At 35.1% G+C, this 16,462-nt stretch overlaps 1 protein-coding gene across 4 annotated transcripts in view; it reads right to left on the reverse strand.

Moving 5' to 3' along the window:
• Positions 1-774: 774 nt before the first annotated feature.
• Positions 775-16,462, reverse strand: part of LOC140528059 (ATP-binding cassette sub-family A member 10-like) — a 118,148-nt gene continuing 102,460 nt past the window's right edge. For 2 of the 4 annotated variants that reach the window (XM_072645525.1, XM_072645523.1), the window contains 8 exons: positions 14,213-14,388; positions 12,646-12,721; positions 12,477-12,571; positions 11,749-11,868; positions 9,882-10,022; positions 5,034-5,113; positions 4,511-4,566; positions 775-2,583 (listed from right to left, as the gene is read on the reverse strand). In XM_072645525.1, the coding sequence (XP_072501626.1) occupies positions 2,485-2,583; positions 4,511-4,566; positions 5,034-5,113; positions 9,882-10,022; positions 11,749-11,868; positions 12,477-12,571; positions 12,646-12,721; positions 14,213-14,388 (843 nt within the window). In that variant the 3' untranslated portion in view covers positions 775-2,484. Of the gene's footprint in view, positions 2,584-4,001; positions 4,033-4,510; positions 4,567-5,033; positions 5,114-9,881; positions 10,023-11,748; positions 11,869-12,476; positions 12,572-12,645; positions 12,722-14,212; positions 14,389-16,462 lie in introns of all 4 variants that reach the window. The other 2 variants (XM_072645524.1, XM_072645526.1) reach the window with 2 other exon arrangements.

Consider the following 16,462-nt stretch of genomic DNA (forward strand, 5'->3'; position numbering starts at 1 on the left):
TTAGATCTGGGACTCTGTTCTTCTTGGTACTCTTCCAGAATCACTCCCTCAGAGAGCTATTCCATTGTCTTGTTTTGGTTATATTTCTGTTTTTGTTTTTCTTCTCTCCTCCTGCTTTAATGTTTCCTGTGTCAGACTTCTTGAATACCAAATGTACTGAGTGGTTGACCAATAACAACTCTAAAGTCATTTAAGTAATTGAATATCCCTTAGAAGACCAAGACCAAGGGGTAGACTGTGATATGACCAATTTCCTAACCATTCCTCCCATGTAAGTTAGGTTAGTTTTTCCTTAAAAGGTGTTATTGTCCTACTTGGGATTTGGTTGGTTCAGGGGCCTAAAGCCTCAGTGTTGGCATTGCTTTTTTGATTGCCAGAGTATAAAGCAGTGATAAGGAGTTCTAGGAGTCCACTAATTGTTGCCTAGTAGATCACAATGATAACTCAGGCAAGGGATCTTGGTACAGTCAAATTAACTCAAGGTGTCTATCATTGTTAAACATCCTTCGGCAATGGCTCAATAAATCTCCCTTCATTTGCTCTTGAATAGCCTACAAGTGTCTGATATTGTTCCAATATTGAACCTAAACTACCAGAAGAATGTCATAAGTCAGACCTCACCCAAAACAGAGACATTCTGGAAAAGATTAATGGCAGAGATATAAGTGAAGAGGAGAAAAGTGTCAAGATATATCATGTATATATAAAAACACACATATACATTATATGTATATACATATATATATATATGCACACATACATACACATATATAATTTGGTTTTATGTTTACTACCACATTGGATAAACAGTCATCTGCAAATTTATAGTGTCTAAACAGTGGAATCTCATCATATACTCATTTAACTTATGAAAATTCAACTATATGTGCTTGGCAAAAAACACATCATTATGTAAGAGAAAAATAAACATTTAAATAATTACTATGGGTCATGAATATGTAATCACCCAGTGAAGCCCTTTTCAAGTATGCCCCCCCACCCCGATCATTAATTCTTCTACTATTATTTCCATTTTCTTCTTCAGGGCTTGATTTTCATCTCTGTCTTCTAATAGCTTAGTTGAATGTTATGAAAAAAATTTACGTTCAATTGTTTCTGTAGTAATTTTCTCAGAACCATCTACTCTCTGTTACAAATTGCCTTTTTCAAAAAAAAAATATAAGGACTCTGATCCTTTTCTAGTTGCAACTATTTAAAACTAGAACACTGATTTTGGAGGTGATTTGAGGGATTTTCCAGGGTAATTTTAACTTACAGGAAGACTTGACAACCTAATTCTGTCCCCTCCATGCCACTGCCTTCTCCCCCATCTAAGATGTGATTACTATTAGCTGATATGACTGCCAACTTGCAATTAGGAATTGGGGTAAGGATGGTTTAATTGTTGTCCTTATACCTCCAGAACTTAGCACAATGCCTAGCACATAAGCACAATGTTTGTTGAATTGATTCTGAAGCAATATACTCAGAAATTTGAACCTTAGAAGTATCCATTCAAAAACAATCCTAGTGTTGTCAAGCTCATAATTAAATATTTTTTTTTTTACAATATACGAAATAGATCTGTATTTTATTGTTTTTAGAGAAACAGAGAGTTGATTAACTCTAGGGTTATTCATCTAGAAATTCTCTTGCCCTTCCACATAGTGTGGTATATTTATAACAAACACTCAGAATACAATAAAAATTAGCTTATATTCATCTGGAGACAAAACCCATTATAAAAATGCAGACAGAAAATAAGCAAAAATTAGTATTAAGCAACACCAGTTTATCAGGCAGCTATGAGGTAGAGGAGGGAAAGGAAATGGGAAAGGAATACATTCATGCAATCTCAGTAAGGCAGTAAATTCTGTCACTTTTTAGGCACTTTTTAGGCAAATCAATGAGCCAGTGACCCAAATGATAATGATTGCATTCAGTCCCAAGTAACAGCATCCTGCCATTGCAACTGCCTGTTTGCTGGCATGCATGTACACATCCTGCACACACCCCTACATCATCCTTTCTAGGGCCTAAAAAGTTGCCCTAGCTTCTACTTCCCATGATCCTTCAGTCCCTCCTTCCAGTTGAGAAAAACTGTTATCAATTCCTTTGCTGATAAAAGGCTACAATATAGTACAGAAAGTATTCTTATAATGGTATGCAAATATATAGGAAACCAATATACTCCAGTTCCATGTCATTATCAATGCTGCTTAATATAAAGATTTTACCTGAAGGTATCCTTCCTTCCCTTATTCTAGCAAAGAGTTACACATTTAACCAGTTTCTGTGTAAATACAAAATATACTTTAAAAGTTTGATTAAACATTTCTGAGATGATATATGAGATTAAAAATATAGATGCATTAAAATAAAGGTTCTTAAACCTTTATTCTTAAACATAAATCTTAAACATGATCTTAGATTATGTTTAGAGATCTTAAAGATCTTAAACATAAACTTAGGAGGGCTAGGCCTTTAAGGTTCTTCCTGTGGGAGGAGTCTCCATTTCATAGTTGTATCCAATTCCTCTTCAAAATCTCCCATCTCCTGCTCCTTTGACAACTCTAAGAAGACCTTAAAGGAAAAATAAGGGGGAAAGAGAAGAATGAAGTAGCAATTTAGTTCTTACAGCACCAATTAAATGAGAAGAATATATATAACAACAACAATTATCATTATTATTATAGCTAGCACTTACATAGTGCTTTAAGATTCTCAAAGTACTTTAAAATATTTCAATCTCACATAACTTACTTATGTAACTGGTGCCCAGAGTTCACCCTGCCATTTCTTTGAATTATATTATTGTGAGAAGTTTCCTAGCCTGATGTAGGATTTGTAATCAGGAAGACCTGGGTTAACTTTGTGACTATGGCCAATTCACTTCATCTTTCTGAACCTCAATTTTCTTGTCTATAAAATGAGTATAATAACATTTACAGCACAGTTATCATTTCCACACCGAAACTTTCTCCAACCTGGTTTTGGTATATAGAAGGTTGGCATAAGAAATTAAATGGGAAATTATTTGGTGGGGGGCAGGGAAACGGTGTTGAAGAAGCCACAGACAACACACAAAGGCCAGCAGATGACACAGGAGAAATTTAGAAACTCAAAAAATCCATGAAATGTATGTATAGCATTGTATATTATCAATACATTTTATCTTTAATATTATATTAATTCAGCTTTCTCTGATATGAATGGAGGGCCAAAAATTTTTACACAGATTTTCCAGATCACAGGGGCACCATACCCCAACCCTTGTGATGTAGGAAGGATAACTGTACCTACTCCTTGGATTCTTTCAAGGCTTAAATTAAAGAACACTTTGAAAATATGATAAGGATGTTGGTTATTATATCAGTAAAGAGGCTTGTAAACCATAAGATACTTTATAAATGTTGATTTTGTTATCATTATTGTTATTATTATTCCTCCTTGGTCTGAACAAAAATCATCATTTAAAAAGAAGGTGATAGTGATACAGGATCTGAGTTGCCTCTCACTTTCAGGTCCTCTTCTTTCTAAAGTTTATAGTCATTGACCATAAAGTGTCTCTCTACATCTATTTTTCTGTTTCTTCCATAACATTCAGGTGCAAGCAACCCAAAGAAATGAGAAAGTAATCTCCATGAGATTTAGAGACAGTTAGTCAAGCTGTTCTTCAAGAATAGAACATTTGGTGGCTTCTTCGAGTTGTACTTTACTATGTTCAATAAATCTTATGCCCATAGACAAACAGATTTTCTGTGTCACATAAACAAAGAAATTAATGGATGAAAGCATGCATAACTACATGAATGGATGGATAAATGAATAAACATATAAACAAATGAAGAAAGATGGAAAGAAAGAAAAGAAATATATAGATGATGAGCTGAACTTGGAAACTTTCCAGAATGAGATGGCAGCATGGCCAGCAAGTTTTATGAGAAATTTCAATAATCCAGAGCCATATTTCATATTACACCAGTGTAACTTGAACTTACTTCATTGAAGATTTTCTTCTTGTCCATCTACCTGGGAGAGGTACAGTTTAGTGAGGGAGACAGTTGATATTATGAGGATCTTCTATATAATAATTGAAAGAGATTCTCCCTTCCTGATTAATTGATTAACAAAGTGAAAGCATGCTCTTCTATAGTCTCAGGACAAGCAGAATGAGCCCCAGGTGCACCACACTTCTAGCAGAGTATATGAAATGCAAGCTAAAACACCCACCTAGCACACACTAAGCTTGCGCTAAATTAGTCATACAGCTAGGTGGTGCAGTAGATAGAGTGCCAGTCCTGCCCTCAGATACCTACTAGCTCTGTGGGCAAGTTATTTAACCCTGTTTGCCTCAGTTTCCTCATCTATATAATGAGCTGGAGAAGGAAGCAGCAAACCAATCCAGTGTCTTTGGCAAGAAAACCCCCAAAAGAGTTGGACACAACTGAAATGAATGAACAGCAATAAATTGCATGGTAAATAGAAAATCTTTAAGAAAATAACCCACCTGTTCTAAAGTGGACTGAGAGAGACTGTATTCCTCTAGGTTGAAAGTGTGCTTAGCTGAATAAAAATGAATTTATGTTAGCAGTTCACATAGTTTTCATTCATGTCTCCCCCCACCCCCAAGTCAGAGCATAACATAATTAAATAAAAAATTATCTATCTATCTATCTATCTATCTATCTATCTATCTATCTATCTATCTATCTATATACCTTAAGTACAAAGAATGAACAAAAGTCACTCTGTAGTTGAAGAAAAATCTAATGAGATGTTCCAGTTTGACTTTTGACATTAAAATCGCTAATTTTGTGTCTCTATATAAGATTTAATTAGTTATCTTGCCTGCATGTCACTGCATTAGATTGTCCTTAAAAAAAAACAAAACTGTTTAATTCAATCATGAGTTTTGCCTCCTTAAGTTATGTAAGGAATGACTTTAGTTTTCTCAAATGTCTGTTGCACTGATTTTTGGGGGGAATTTCCACTGATAAGTAGAAACTAATTTTCAAAATAATCACTCTTACCTGCCTCTAATTTAGAAAAGGCCTGAGAAAGAGGATACACATCTTCCACTGGCAATTTATAGACCATCAAGGAGGAATATCTTGTAGGAGAAAAGAACAAAGTTATTTTTTTCTTTTAGATACAACCTAGGACTTGACAAAATGTTATAAAAGAACAATTGCTATAAGAAATAATTACATTTTTTAGTTTTGTTGATGGAGTAACTGTAATGCAAAGACAAAAACTATGCTTTAAACTTCAAGACTTATAGTGATTAAATGTAAATATTCAAATGACAAAAAACAAATTCTGCAAACATCCAGGATAAAGAGCTTCAAATACTTTTCAAAAGAAAACTTCAAATTGAAAATTCCAAGGAATATTGTTGCCAAATTCCAGAACTATCAGGTCAAGGAGATAATACTTCAAACGGGCAGAAAGAAACAATTCAAATATTGAGGAACTACAGTCAGAATCACACAGGACCTTTCAGCTTCTACATTAAAAGATTTGAGGGATTGGAATATGATATTCCCTAAGACAAAGACACTTGGACTACAACCAAGGATCAATTACCCAGCAAAATTGAGCACAATCTTTCAGGAAAGGAGATGGACATTCAATGAAATAAGGAATTTCCAGACTTTCCTGATAAAAAGGCCAGAATTCAACAGAAAATTCGATCTTCAAATATAGGACTCAAGAGAGACATAAAAAGGTAAACAGGGAGAAAAAAAGAAAAATGAAACTTGTCATTAAATATAAGCAAATTGTTTACAGCCGTATGTGGGAGGATGATACTTGTTAATATTGAAAATTGTATGTTTGTTATGACATTTAAAAGGGATATGCATAGATAGAGGGAGTGGGTATAACTTAACTGATGTGATGACAAAAAAAATTAAGGGATGCAAAGGGATTGCAATGGGAAAAGAGGAAATGAGGAGACAGAAAGGGTAATTGCATCATATGAAGAGACACAAAAACATATCACAGTAGAGGGAAAGAAGGGTGGATGATGAGCATTGTTTGAACTTTACTCTCATAAGATTTGGTTCAAGGAGGCAATAACATACTCAATTAACTATAGAAATCTAACTTGCCCTTCTGACAATAGGAGGGGAAAGAAAAGGGAGGTGGGGGACAGATATAAGGAAGGGAAGAATGAGGGAGGCAATCTTCAAAAGTAAAACTCTTTTGAGGAAGGGAAAGGAGAATAGAGAAATAAAAGGATGAATGGGTGGAATAGGATGGAGGGAAAGACACAGACAGCAATCATAACTGTGAAACTGAATGGGAAGAACTCTCCCATAAAATGGAGGAGGACAGCAACATAATCCTACAGTATGTTGTTAACAAGAAACACATTTGAAACAGGGGAATACATATAGGATAAGGGTAAAAGGTTGGAGTAGAATACATTATGCTTCAGCTGATATTAAAAAAACAGGGTAGTAAACATAATCTGAGACAAAGAAACCATGAAAATAAAACTAATCAAAACAGATAATGAAGGAAATTATATCCTGCTAAAAGACAATGAAATAATATCATTACTAAACACATATGCACCAAGTGGCACAGCATTATATGTCATGGGGATAAGCAAGATGTCTTTCGAGTAAGTCTGGTGATGAAACAAGGATGTCCATCATCACCACTGATATTCAATATGATACTAGAAATGTTAGCTTTCACAATAAGAGAAGAAAAGGAAATAGAAGAAATTAGAATAGGCAAAGAAGGAACTAAGTTATCACTCTTTGAAGATGCTGTAATGATGTACTGAGAGAATCCTAGAGAATCAAGTAACAAAACTACTTGAGATAATAAACAACGTTGGCAAAGTTGCAGGATACAAAATAAACCTACATAAATCATTTGTGTTTCTATATATTACTAACAATGCCCAACAGCAAGAGATCAAAAGAGAAATCTCATTTAAAGTTACTGTAGACAATACAAAATATTTGTGAGTCTATTTGCCAAAAGACACCCAGGGACTATATGAAAAAATTACAAAACACTTTTTGTACAAATAAAGCTAGATCTAAATAATTGGAAAAATATTAGTTGTACATGGGTAGGCCAAGCTAATATAATAAAAATGACAATTATACCTAAATTAATTTACTTATTCATGGCCATACCAACCAATTTACTAAAAATTATTTTCTAGAGCTAGCAAAAATAACATAAAAATTCATCTGGAAGAACAAATGTCCAGGATGTCAATGGAATTAATGAAAAGAAATGGTAGAGAAGGTGGCCTAGCCATACCAGATCTCAAATTGTATTATAAATCAGGAATCATTAAAATGACTTGGTAATGGCTAAGAACTAGAGGGGTAGATCAGTGGAATAGGTTAGGCTCACAAGACACAGTAGTCAATGATTATAGCAGTCTACTGTTTGATAAACCCAAGGACTCCAGCTTCTGGGATAAGAACTCACTATTTGACAAAAGCTGCTGGGGAAAATGGAAAATATTGTGGCAGAAATTGAGCATAAACTAACACTTGACACTGTATACCAGAATAAAGTCCAAATTGATTCATGATTTGGGCATGAAGGCTGATACCATAAACAAATTAAGGGAGAAATGAATAGTATACTTGTCAGATTTATGGAGAATGGAAAATTTTATGACCAAACATGAGACAGAGAACATTATAAAATGCAAAATGGATAATTTTGATTGCATTAAATTGAAAATTTGTTGCACAAACAAACCCAATGCAATCAAGATTAGGAGGGAAACAGAAAACTGGGAAAGAATTTTTACAGCTAGTGTCTGTAATAAATGCCTCATTTCTAGAATATATAGAGAACTAAATCAAATTTGCAAGAATACAAGTCATTCCTCAATTGATAAATGGTCAAAGGGTACGAACAGGAAGCTTTTAGATGAAGAAATTAAAGCTATCTATAGTCATATCAAAAAGTGCTCTAAAACACTATTGATTAGCGAGATGCAAATCAAAACAACTCTGAGATATCACACCTGTCAGATTGGCTAACATGACAAAACAGGAAAATGATACATGTTAGAGAAGATGTGGGAGAGTTGGAACACTAATTCAATGTTGGTGGAGCTGTGAGCTGATCCAGCCATTCTGGAGAGCAATTTGAAACTATGCCCAAAGGGCTATAATAATGTGCATACCCTTTGACCCAGCAATACTGCTTCTAGGGCTATATCTCAGAGAGATCACAAAAATGGAAAAAGGACCTACATGTACAAAAATTTATAGCAGCTGTTTTTGTGATGTCCAAGAACTGGAAATCAAGGGGGTGCCTATCAATTGGGGAATCTTTGAACAAGTTGTGATTTATGAATATAATAGTATACCACTGTGCTATAAGAAATGACAAACAGGCAGACTTCAGAAAAACCTGGAAAGATTTATATGAACTGATGCTGAGTGAAAGGATCAGAGCTAAAAGAATATTATATACAATAACAACCACAGTATTCAAGGACTTTGTTTTTTGATAAACTTAGACCTTCACAGCAATGTAAGGACCTACAACAGTTCCAAAGGGCTCATGATACAAAATCTGATCCACATCCAAATAAAGTACTATGGAGTTCCAATGCAGAATGAAGTGGACTATTTTCTCTTTTGTTACGTTTTCCTTTGGTTTTATTCATTGCTTCTCCTATTCGTCTTAATTCTTCTATGCAATATGTGAAAATGTGTTTAATAAGCATGTATTTGTAGAACCCATATAAGATTGCATGCTGTCTTGGAGAACAAGTGAGGAGGAAGAGGGAGAAAATATAATACTTAAGGAAATGATCATTGGAAACTGAAAATAGGTAAATTAATTTTAAAAAATTTTAAAAAAAAGTTATTGTGGTGGCAGAGAATATCAAGACATGAACTCATAAGAAAACAACATTATGAAAATTGCTACAAGCAAAGCCTGAAGGAAAAATGCCGATTAGAACTAAGCCCAACAAGCATTCCTGGAAGAGTCAAAGAAAGAGCTTTGAGTTGTAGAGGAGAAAATGGGGAAAGAGATGAGAGTGATGTAAGAAATTACGAAAAGAGAATTAACATTTTGGTAAAAGAGGTGCAAAAACCTTTGAAAAAAATACCTTAAAAAAGAACTGATGCAGGTTCACCTATAAACTCTTATTTTTTACTTAAAGTAAGCACTTCTCAAGCCTGTCTTTCTGGAATTTTGCCTCAGTTTCCTCCTGTGTGAAGCAGAAGGAAAAATAACACCTACCTCCCAGAGTTATTGCAAATATCAAATGAGGAAATAAAGTATTTAGCACAGTACCTGGCACATAGTATGCACTTAATAAATGTTTATTGACAGACTAGCATACATAAAGTGTTTGAAATCTCTAAAGCACTAAGCAAATGCTATTTTTCTATCTCTTTATCTACTTATTATCTCTATCATGAGTACTTTTATCTTCTCTAGAATGTCTTTTACTCTCCTTTGTGCTATTGGTACCCTTTCCTATAAAGTTATCTTCTGTATATTATGTATTTATTTTCCATGTATTACTGGTATGCCAGTATTTCCATGGTACTACATATATATATATATGTATGTATGTATGTATGTATGTATGTATGTATATGTATATATGTATGTGTGTGTACATATGCATATATATATGAAAGAAATGACTAGACTGTGCCAGTTTAGACACTTCTCTCTCTAAGATGGAAACTCTTGGATATTAAATACTTGGATATTAATTTAATGTTAAAATTCTGACATCTTTGTGTATAAAATGCAGAATAAAATATTCACTTTTTTTTGACACACCATAAAGCAAGAAAAACTGATGAGAAGATTAAATTTACTTTTGACACCACAGGGAAGGAAACAATTTTCCTTACCTTTCTTGCCTTGCTGCTGTTGGAAAAAGCTTCAGAATCTCTTCATGGAGATGTCTCACTTGTCCAGGTTCTTTCACTTTTATTTCCAGTAAATAATCTTTGCCAAATTTGCTTTTCAGATGTTGGATGGAACCAATGCATCTGGAGTAGGGAAAATGGGAGAAGATGAGTGTATGGATAATGTATTTTTGCATATTGTTAATGTAATTTTGCTTCTTAATAGAAAGCTCTTTCCCATCCATTAATAGGCCCATGTGACCTGCCTGGGTCATGTGGAAGCCTGAGTCACATGGAGGCTTTGGTGGGAGGAGCTTGATGAACAGGGTGGAACAGGAAGGATGGAACAAGAAAAGGCAGAGCTAGTGCAGAGCTGAGAGGAAATTGGTGAGTGTGATGGCAATCAAAATAGGATCTTTTGTTGTTTCTTTTTTAATGTAATCAAGTGCCTCTGATATAATCTTACCTTTATTCATCAAGAGTCTTTACAAGGAGTAAAGTACAGAAAAAAGAGTATCTTTAATTAGAAACAGTGCATGTATTTTATTGTTAATTAGTTTAATGTGATTAAAGATCTTTCCTATCCATTGATGGGAAACTTGATTAGGGGAATTGTTTTGTAGGAGCGTCCCAAGTACTTTTTATTTTTTCTATTGAGGCACTGGGTCAAAGGGTTGTGATTCCCTCTGGTTCTGAAAAAGGTATAAACACTCTGAGTTGAGGTTTTACTTTGGGGCTTAGTTTTTGTAAGAGTGTTTGGTGAGACGAGGACTCTGGAAAGTCACTAAGAAGCCCCCCAGTTTTGAGAACTCAGATGTCTTGCTTCCCTCTATGGTAAAGGTGGTCAGACAGCTGTAACTGTCTGTTGAATTATGGCCAGGCAGAGGAAATCATGTCTATTGATTACTTTGGGGCTTACTGACTGGAAGTGTTTGTTTGACCAGATGAGGACTCTGGAAGTCTCTAAGGATCCCCCTAGCTTTGAGAACCCAGATGTCATACTTCCCTCTCTGGTAATGACGGTCAGACAGTTAGGGTCCAATTGTCTGTTGAAGTCAGACAGAGGAAGCCTTTTGATTTCTCTGTATTTTTTTTGAAATTCAGGGTGCTGACTCCCTGAACTAACTGAATGATGCATGTACTTGGTTAAAAGAACGATACATGTGCTTGATTAAAGTGATTCTTAACCCCTTGGAAGTTGTTTTCCTTTTATGAATGCAGATCTAAGAACCTGTGATAGCAGGCCTGGAGGTGCATATTGAGGTGCTTATTGATACAGTGAGGGAAGTCAGAGGATGCAGGTAAGCAGGGAGCTGGCTAGCTTGAATGAGAGAGCTTGTTTGTGATTTTGTTTAAGAGAGCCTGCTTCTGATTTATTTAATGGAGCTGGTTTGTGGGAAGCCTAGCAGGGGGAAGGCTTGGAGTTGTTGCCCTCTGCATTGTTATTGCATATAGATTTTTGTCACTATTATGGATTTGGCTTTCTAGTGTCTGAAAAAGTGTTTTGGATCTGTACTCCATGTGGAGAGTCTGTTGTATTTCGTGATTTAGAATTGTACCAAGATATTCAAGGCCACTGTAGGCACTGTGAATATTGCATTGGTGCTACAATGAGACACATATGCACACGCACACACACAAACAGAAAGGCACAGATAGAGAAACAGAGACAGACAGAAAGACAGAGACAGAGAGAAAGACAGAGAGAAAAACAGAAATGCAGAGAGAAAGATAGAGATAGAAACAGAGACAGAGAGAAAGAGAGATAGGATGAAACAGAGACAGAAACAGAGACAGAGAGAGAGAGTGGCAAAGATTCTCTTATTTTGTTGTATCTTTGCTTATAAAATTGGGACCCACATTCACCCACCGAAGCTGTCCTGATACCAAGATGGCCACTCGGTCACACACAGCTTCAGCTTCTGCCATGTAATGTGTAGTCAGGATAGCACCACTCTCCTTCTTCTTAAAGATTGCTTGGATAGTCTGCCTATAGTGAAGCCAAGAAAATGCATGGGATTAGAAGAAGCACAATAATATTTGCATAAAATTTGACAAAAGAAATTGAAGTGGTCACAGAAAATACTTGTTTAGACAATTCAGATCTGATAAAGGGAAGAACATTCCTGCAGAGGAGACATGGTAAGGTAGCAAAGAGCCAAGAAGGATATAGATGCATGAATTGAAGGAATTGGATTGAACAAAGAAATAGTGAATGAGGGTTTTTTTCTCCAGGAAAAAGGCAGAAGTTGCAGTAAAAAAAGAGAAATATTGAACTAATTTTTTAAAAATGAAAATAAACTTATTAGATGGAAGACTAGAAACAAAATCTTCTATCCTAGAAGACTAGAAACAAAATCCTTAGAAATTTGTTGGGGCCTTGCATGGATTATTTATTGAACTATTTATTTTTGAATAATACTGAGATCAGAAATGTCAGAAAAACCTTTGGTGCTAAATATTTTTCTACAGAGCAGATGAATTAGGATGAAGTAGGAAATAGAGCTTTTTTAATGCTTAATTTTCATAGGGTCAACCAGAAGATTAAATTCTAAACAGACTTTGTTTGGCATTGAGTTTTCTTATAATTCTCCTCACCATATTAGTTGCTGCCCTTCTGGATCCATTCCAGTTGATGGTTCATCCAGAAGCATGACAGCTGGATTTTCCAGGATACTCAGAGCAAAGCACAACTAAAATGCAGAGAAATACAATTATTCATTATCACTATGACAATGCTTAAAAGAATGCCAAGCATATTACATACCTTTCGAGTTATTCCTGTTGGTAAGTCCTTGATTGCAACCTTCATGTACTCCTGAAGTTTTAGAGCATCCTTTAATCTGATAGAAAACAGATTGATTGGAGAAATGCCAATTAAAGCAACTTGAGGTTCTACCTCACACCCATCAGATTGGCCAGGATGACAAAGAAATGAAAATTATGAGTGTGGTAGGCATTGTAGGAAAATGGGCTGCTACTGCCTTGTTGGCGGAGTTGTGAATGATCCAGTCATCCTTGGACAGCAATTTTGAATTATACTCAATAGATCAGTAAAGTGAGCATATGCCTTTTGGCTTAGCAATATCACTTTTAGGTTTATACCTCAGAGAGATTTTAAAAAGGGGAAAATTACTCATATGTACAACAATGTTCAAAATGAGAGAATGCCCATGACTTGGGGAATGATTGAACAAATTATGGTATATTAATGTACTGAAATACTATTATAAGAAATAATATAAGAAATGATGAAAATGGTGGATGGATTCAGAGAAACATAAGACTTAACAAACAAATGCAGAGTAAAGTGAGCAGAATCATGAGAAAAAAATTACACAATAATATCATTTCAAAGACAAGTGACTTTAGAGGGCTTGGAAACTCTCATCAATCCAATGACCAATGATAAAACATGCTACCCACCTCCTGCTAGAGAGGTAATGGACTCAAGATGAAGAACAAAACATACATTTTTGGATGTGACCAAAGTCAATATTTGTTTTCTTTTACTATGCATTTTTTATGCATCTTTTACTATGCATAATTTTCTTTTCAATATAGGTGTAGGAAAGAAAATAAATACTCATTATCAAAAACTAAATTTTAAAAGGAAAAAAATGCTTTGAATCAGGCTCATTGGCCAATGGTTGGACACTGGAAGAATGTCCCCCCAAAAAGAGAGTAAGTACAATGTAGAAGGAAGTCTCAACTCTGGTTATCATGAAGTGACTCATGTAAGGAGCAAGAGAGGAGTTTTGTTATTGTAATTGGCTTATAAACATAACAAGCATTCATTTCAGTTTACCTTGACCAATTAATTTCAGATTTCAAATTTTATTTCCTATTAGGTTTTGTAATAATGATCAATGAACTGAGACAAAATACAACAGGACCAGTCTCAGATCAACCACTTATAATCTAGCAAAATTTAGTAACAATTTAAAATCTTTGTGCCTAGTTTTGTATAGGATTTTCCACTAGCATGTTCTCACCTTTGTCCCAAAGCAATACTGAATCTAAGATAAGGTTATAAAATCATAGTTTCCTATACTTAATAGTTATTTTCATTTTTTAAAAAACATAAGTTTTGTGTTACTTAGTTTTGCATGCCAAAGGCAAGTTCCACTCTTGTTTCATCCTTGTTACAACTCTAGCCCAGGGGTGGGGAACCTGTGGCCTCCAGGACACATGTGGCCCTCTAGGTCTCTTTGGGGCTGTATTTGAAGACCTAGAGGACCTCATATGGCCTCAAGGCTGCGGGTTCCTCACCCCTGCTCTAGCCTGTCTCTTCCTCCTCTGGAGAACTGGTGCAGTTTTCCTTTTTACTATACCGTGAAATAGTGACCATGGCATGTTCTTTCTTTAGCCCTTTCACTGCAGCATAGACTTCCAGATGTTCTCTCATTGTAAGATTTTGCCATAATGAATTCTCCTGAGCACAGTACCCAAGTGTATTAATCATTTCATCTCTTTGTTGACTCGTTGTTTTGTTTCCTTTCAGAACCACCTACACAAAACAGCCACATTTAAGTTTAGCATTCAGTTTTGAAGCACATATATTTCAACAGTATGCCATTTTTAGCTTGGGGACAATTCATATGCCTGCTGTAGGGATCACTCTAGGTAAGTTCAGAGACATTCATCACTAGCTCAGCCCCAGAGGTTGAGTTTTCTGCCATAATAATTCTCTCATGTGTTCTATTAAGTTGTAGTGACCTTGAGATCTGTATTAATGGAGAAAATATCTATTTCAGAGACATCACAGATCATTGAAGTGTTTCATAATGTATTAAAAAATAACCAATATGCTAACTGCAGCAAGTAGTTCTGAAATAACTTAGCTACACAGAATAACTAACTTAATGAACACATAACTCCTGGTTTCTGCAAAGACAGAGAATAAACTTATAGAGAATTTGTTCTCTCTCAGCATTTCCCCAAGTCAAGGTGAAAGATCCTCAGGTTTGTCTTCAGTCCTTTCATCTGATCTTTATGGCACAGTCTCCAAGTGATTGGATTAATGTCTCTTACCATCTCAATATTCAACTATTTGCAACATCTCTCTGTCCAATTCATCCTTCACATTGTCAGAATAACTTTTCTTCCTTAAGTAAAGATTTGTTATGAAACTCCTCAAAAAGTTTTAATTGCCTCCTGATTAAAATCCATTTTCCTCTAACTGCTCATCAATGCCTTCCCATGATTTGGTATCACTTCCTCCATTTTTCTGACTTTCTCCAATGCCAACAATACTCCTCTTCCTGTATTTCATTCAAAAGGAAAAATTGATTGATCCTCTTCTCTTACTAGCTCTCTGTTTCATTATCCTTTCTCATTCTGTCCCTTAATCTTGGAAGGCTTTTCTTTTTCCTTCCTTATCTGTTGATGTCCCAACAAACTTTTTAAATCTAATGTCTTAGCCATGTAGTCTTCATTTTTACCCTCTGTTGATGACGATCTTGGCTTTCCAGAATTCCCATAGCACATTTCGGGGTGGAGGATGGGTAACTAATTCTTTTATCACTATAATATTGTGGAGTATAATTGTCTATATTTGTATCTTACCTCCCTTGATGACTCTAAATTCCATTAAAGTAAGCATCAGACCTTATTTAAACTTCACATGTGTTCCAGTGCTCTGCAAATAGTAGGTGTATGTGTGTGTGTGTGTGTGTGTGTGTGTGTGTGTGTGTGTGTGTGCGCGTGTGTGTAGGCATATATATAGAGAGAGGTAGGTATATATGGATATATGTGTCTCAATCTGAGACCAGAATTGAACTCAATAATATATATGTATATATGTGTGTATGTGTGCGTGTGTGTGTGTATATATATATATATATATATACACACATATGTATATATTATTGTTGATATGCCTGGTCTTTGACCCCTAAATGCCCTCAATCTCTATGTCTGGGCAACCCTGCTGCCTTTCAATATCATATACCAAAGCATTTCATTTTGGAGTCTATTGCAAGAGTTTTGTAACTGGTCTCCCTGTCTCTCTTCCCTTTCCAGTCCAACCTACATACAGATTTTCATTAGATATTTCTGAAGCAAGGGTACAACTATACCACTCAAGAAACTTCAATGATTCCCTATTTTCTCTAAGATAAAAATACAGCCTCCTCTTTTTGACATTTAAAGCCCTTTACATTCTGATTCTGACTTTTTTTTCAAGATGGTTTCCCATTGTTTCTCCTTAGGCACCATGTATTCCAGTCAAATAGGGTTGCTAGTGGTTCCTTGTATAAATCATTTGTAATCCCTAAATCCTTCCAAAGCTTAGCTTATGTCACTTCCTACAAGAGACTTTCCCTTCCTTATTTTCTTGCTTGTTAATGCTTTTTTCTTAAACCCCCCATGGCCTTTATTTGTTTAAAATATGTATATGTATATATATATATATACATATATATATATGTATATATATATATATATATATATATATATATATATATATATGAGATATATTTTACATTTACTTCTCAGTGTACATGTGATTTTGTCTCTGGAATATGAACTCATTGAGATCAGGGACTGTCCCATTTTTTTCTTTCTATCTCCACTATGTGTGG

Source organism: Notamacropus eugenii, chromosome 2 (assembly GCF_028372415.1).
Source record: "Notamacropus eugenii isolate mMacEug1 chromosome 2, mMacEug1.pri_v2, whole genome shotgun sequence".
NCBI classification, from domain to species: Eukaryota; Metazoa; Chordata; class Mammalia; order Diprotodontia; family Macropodidae; genus Notamacropus; species Notamacropus eugenii.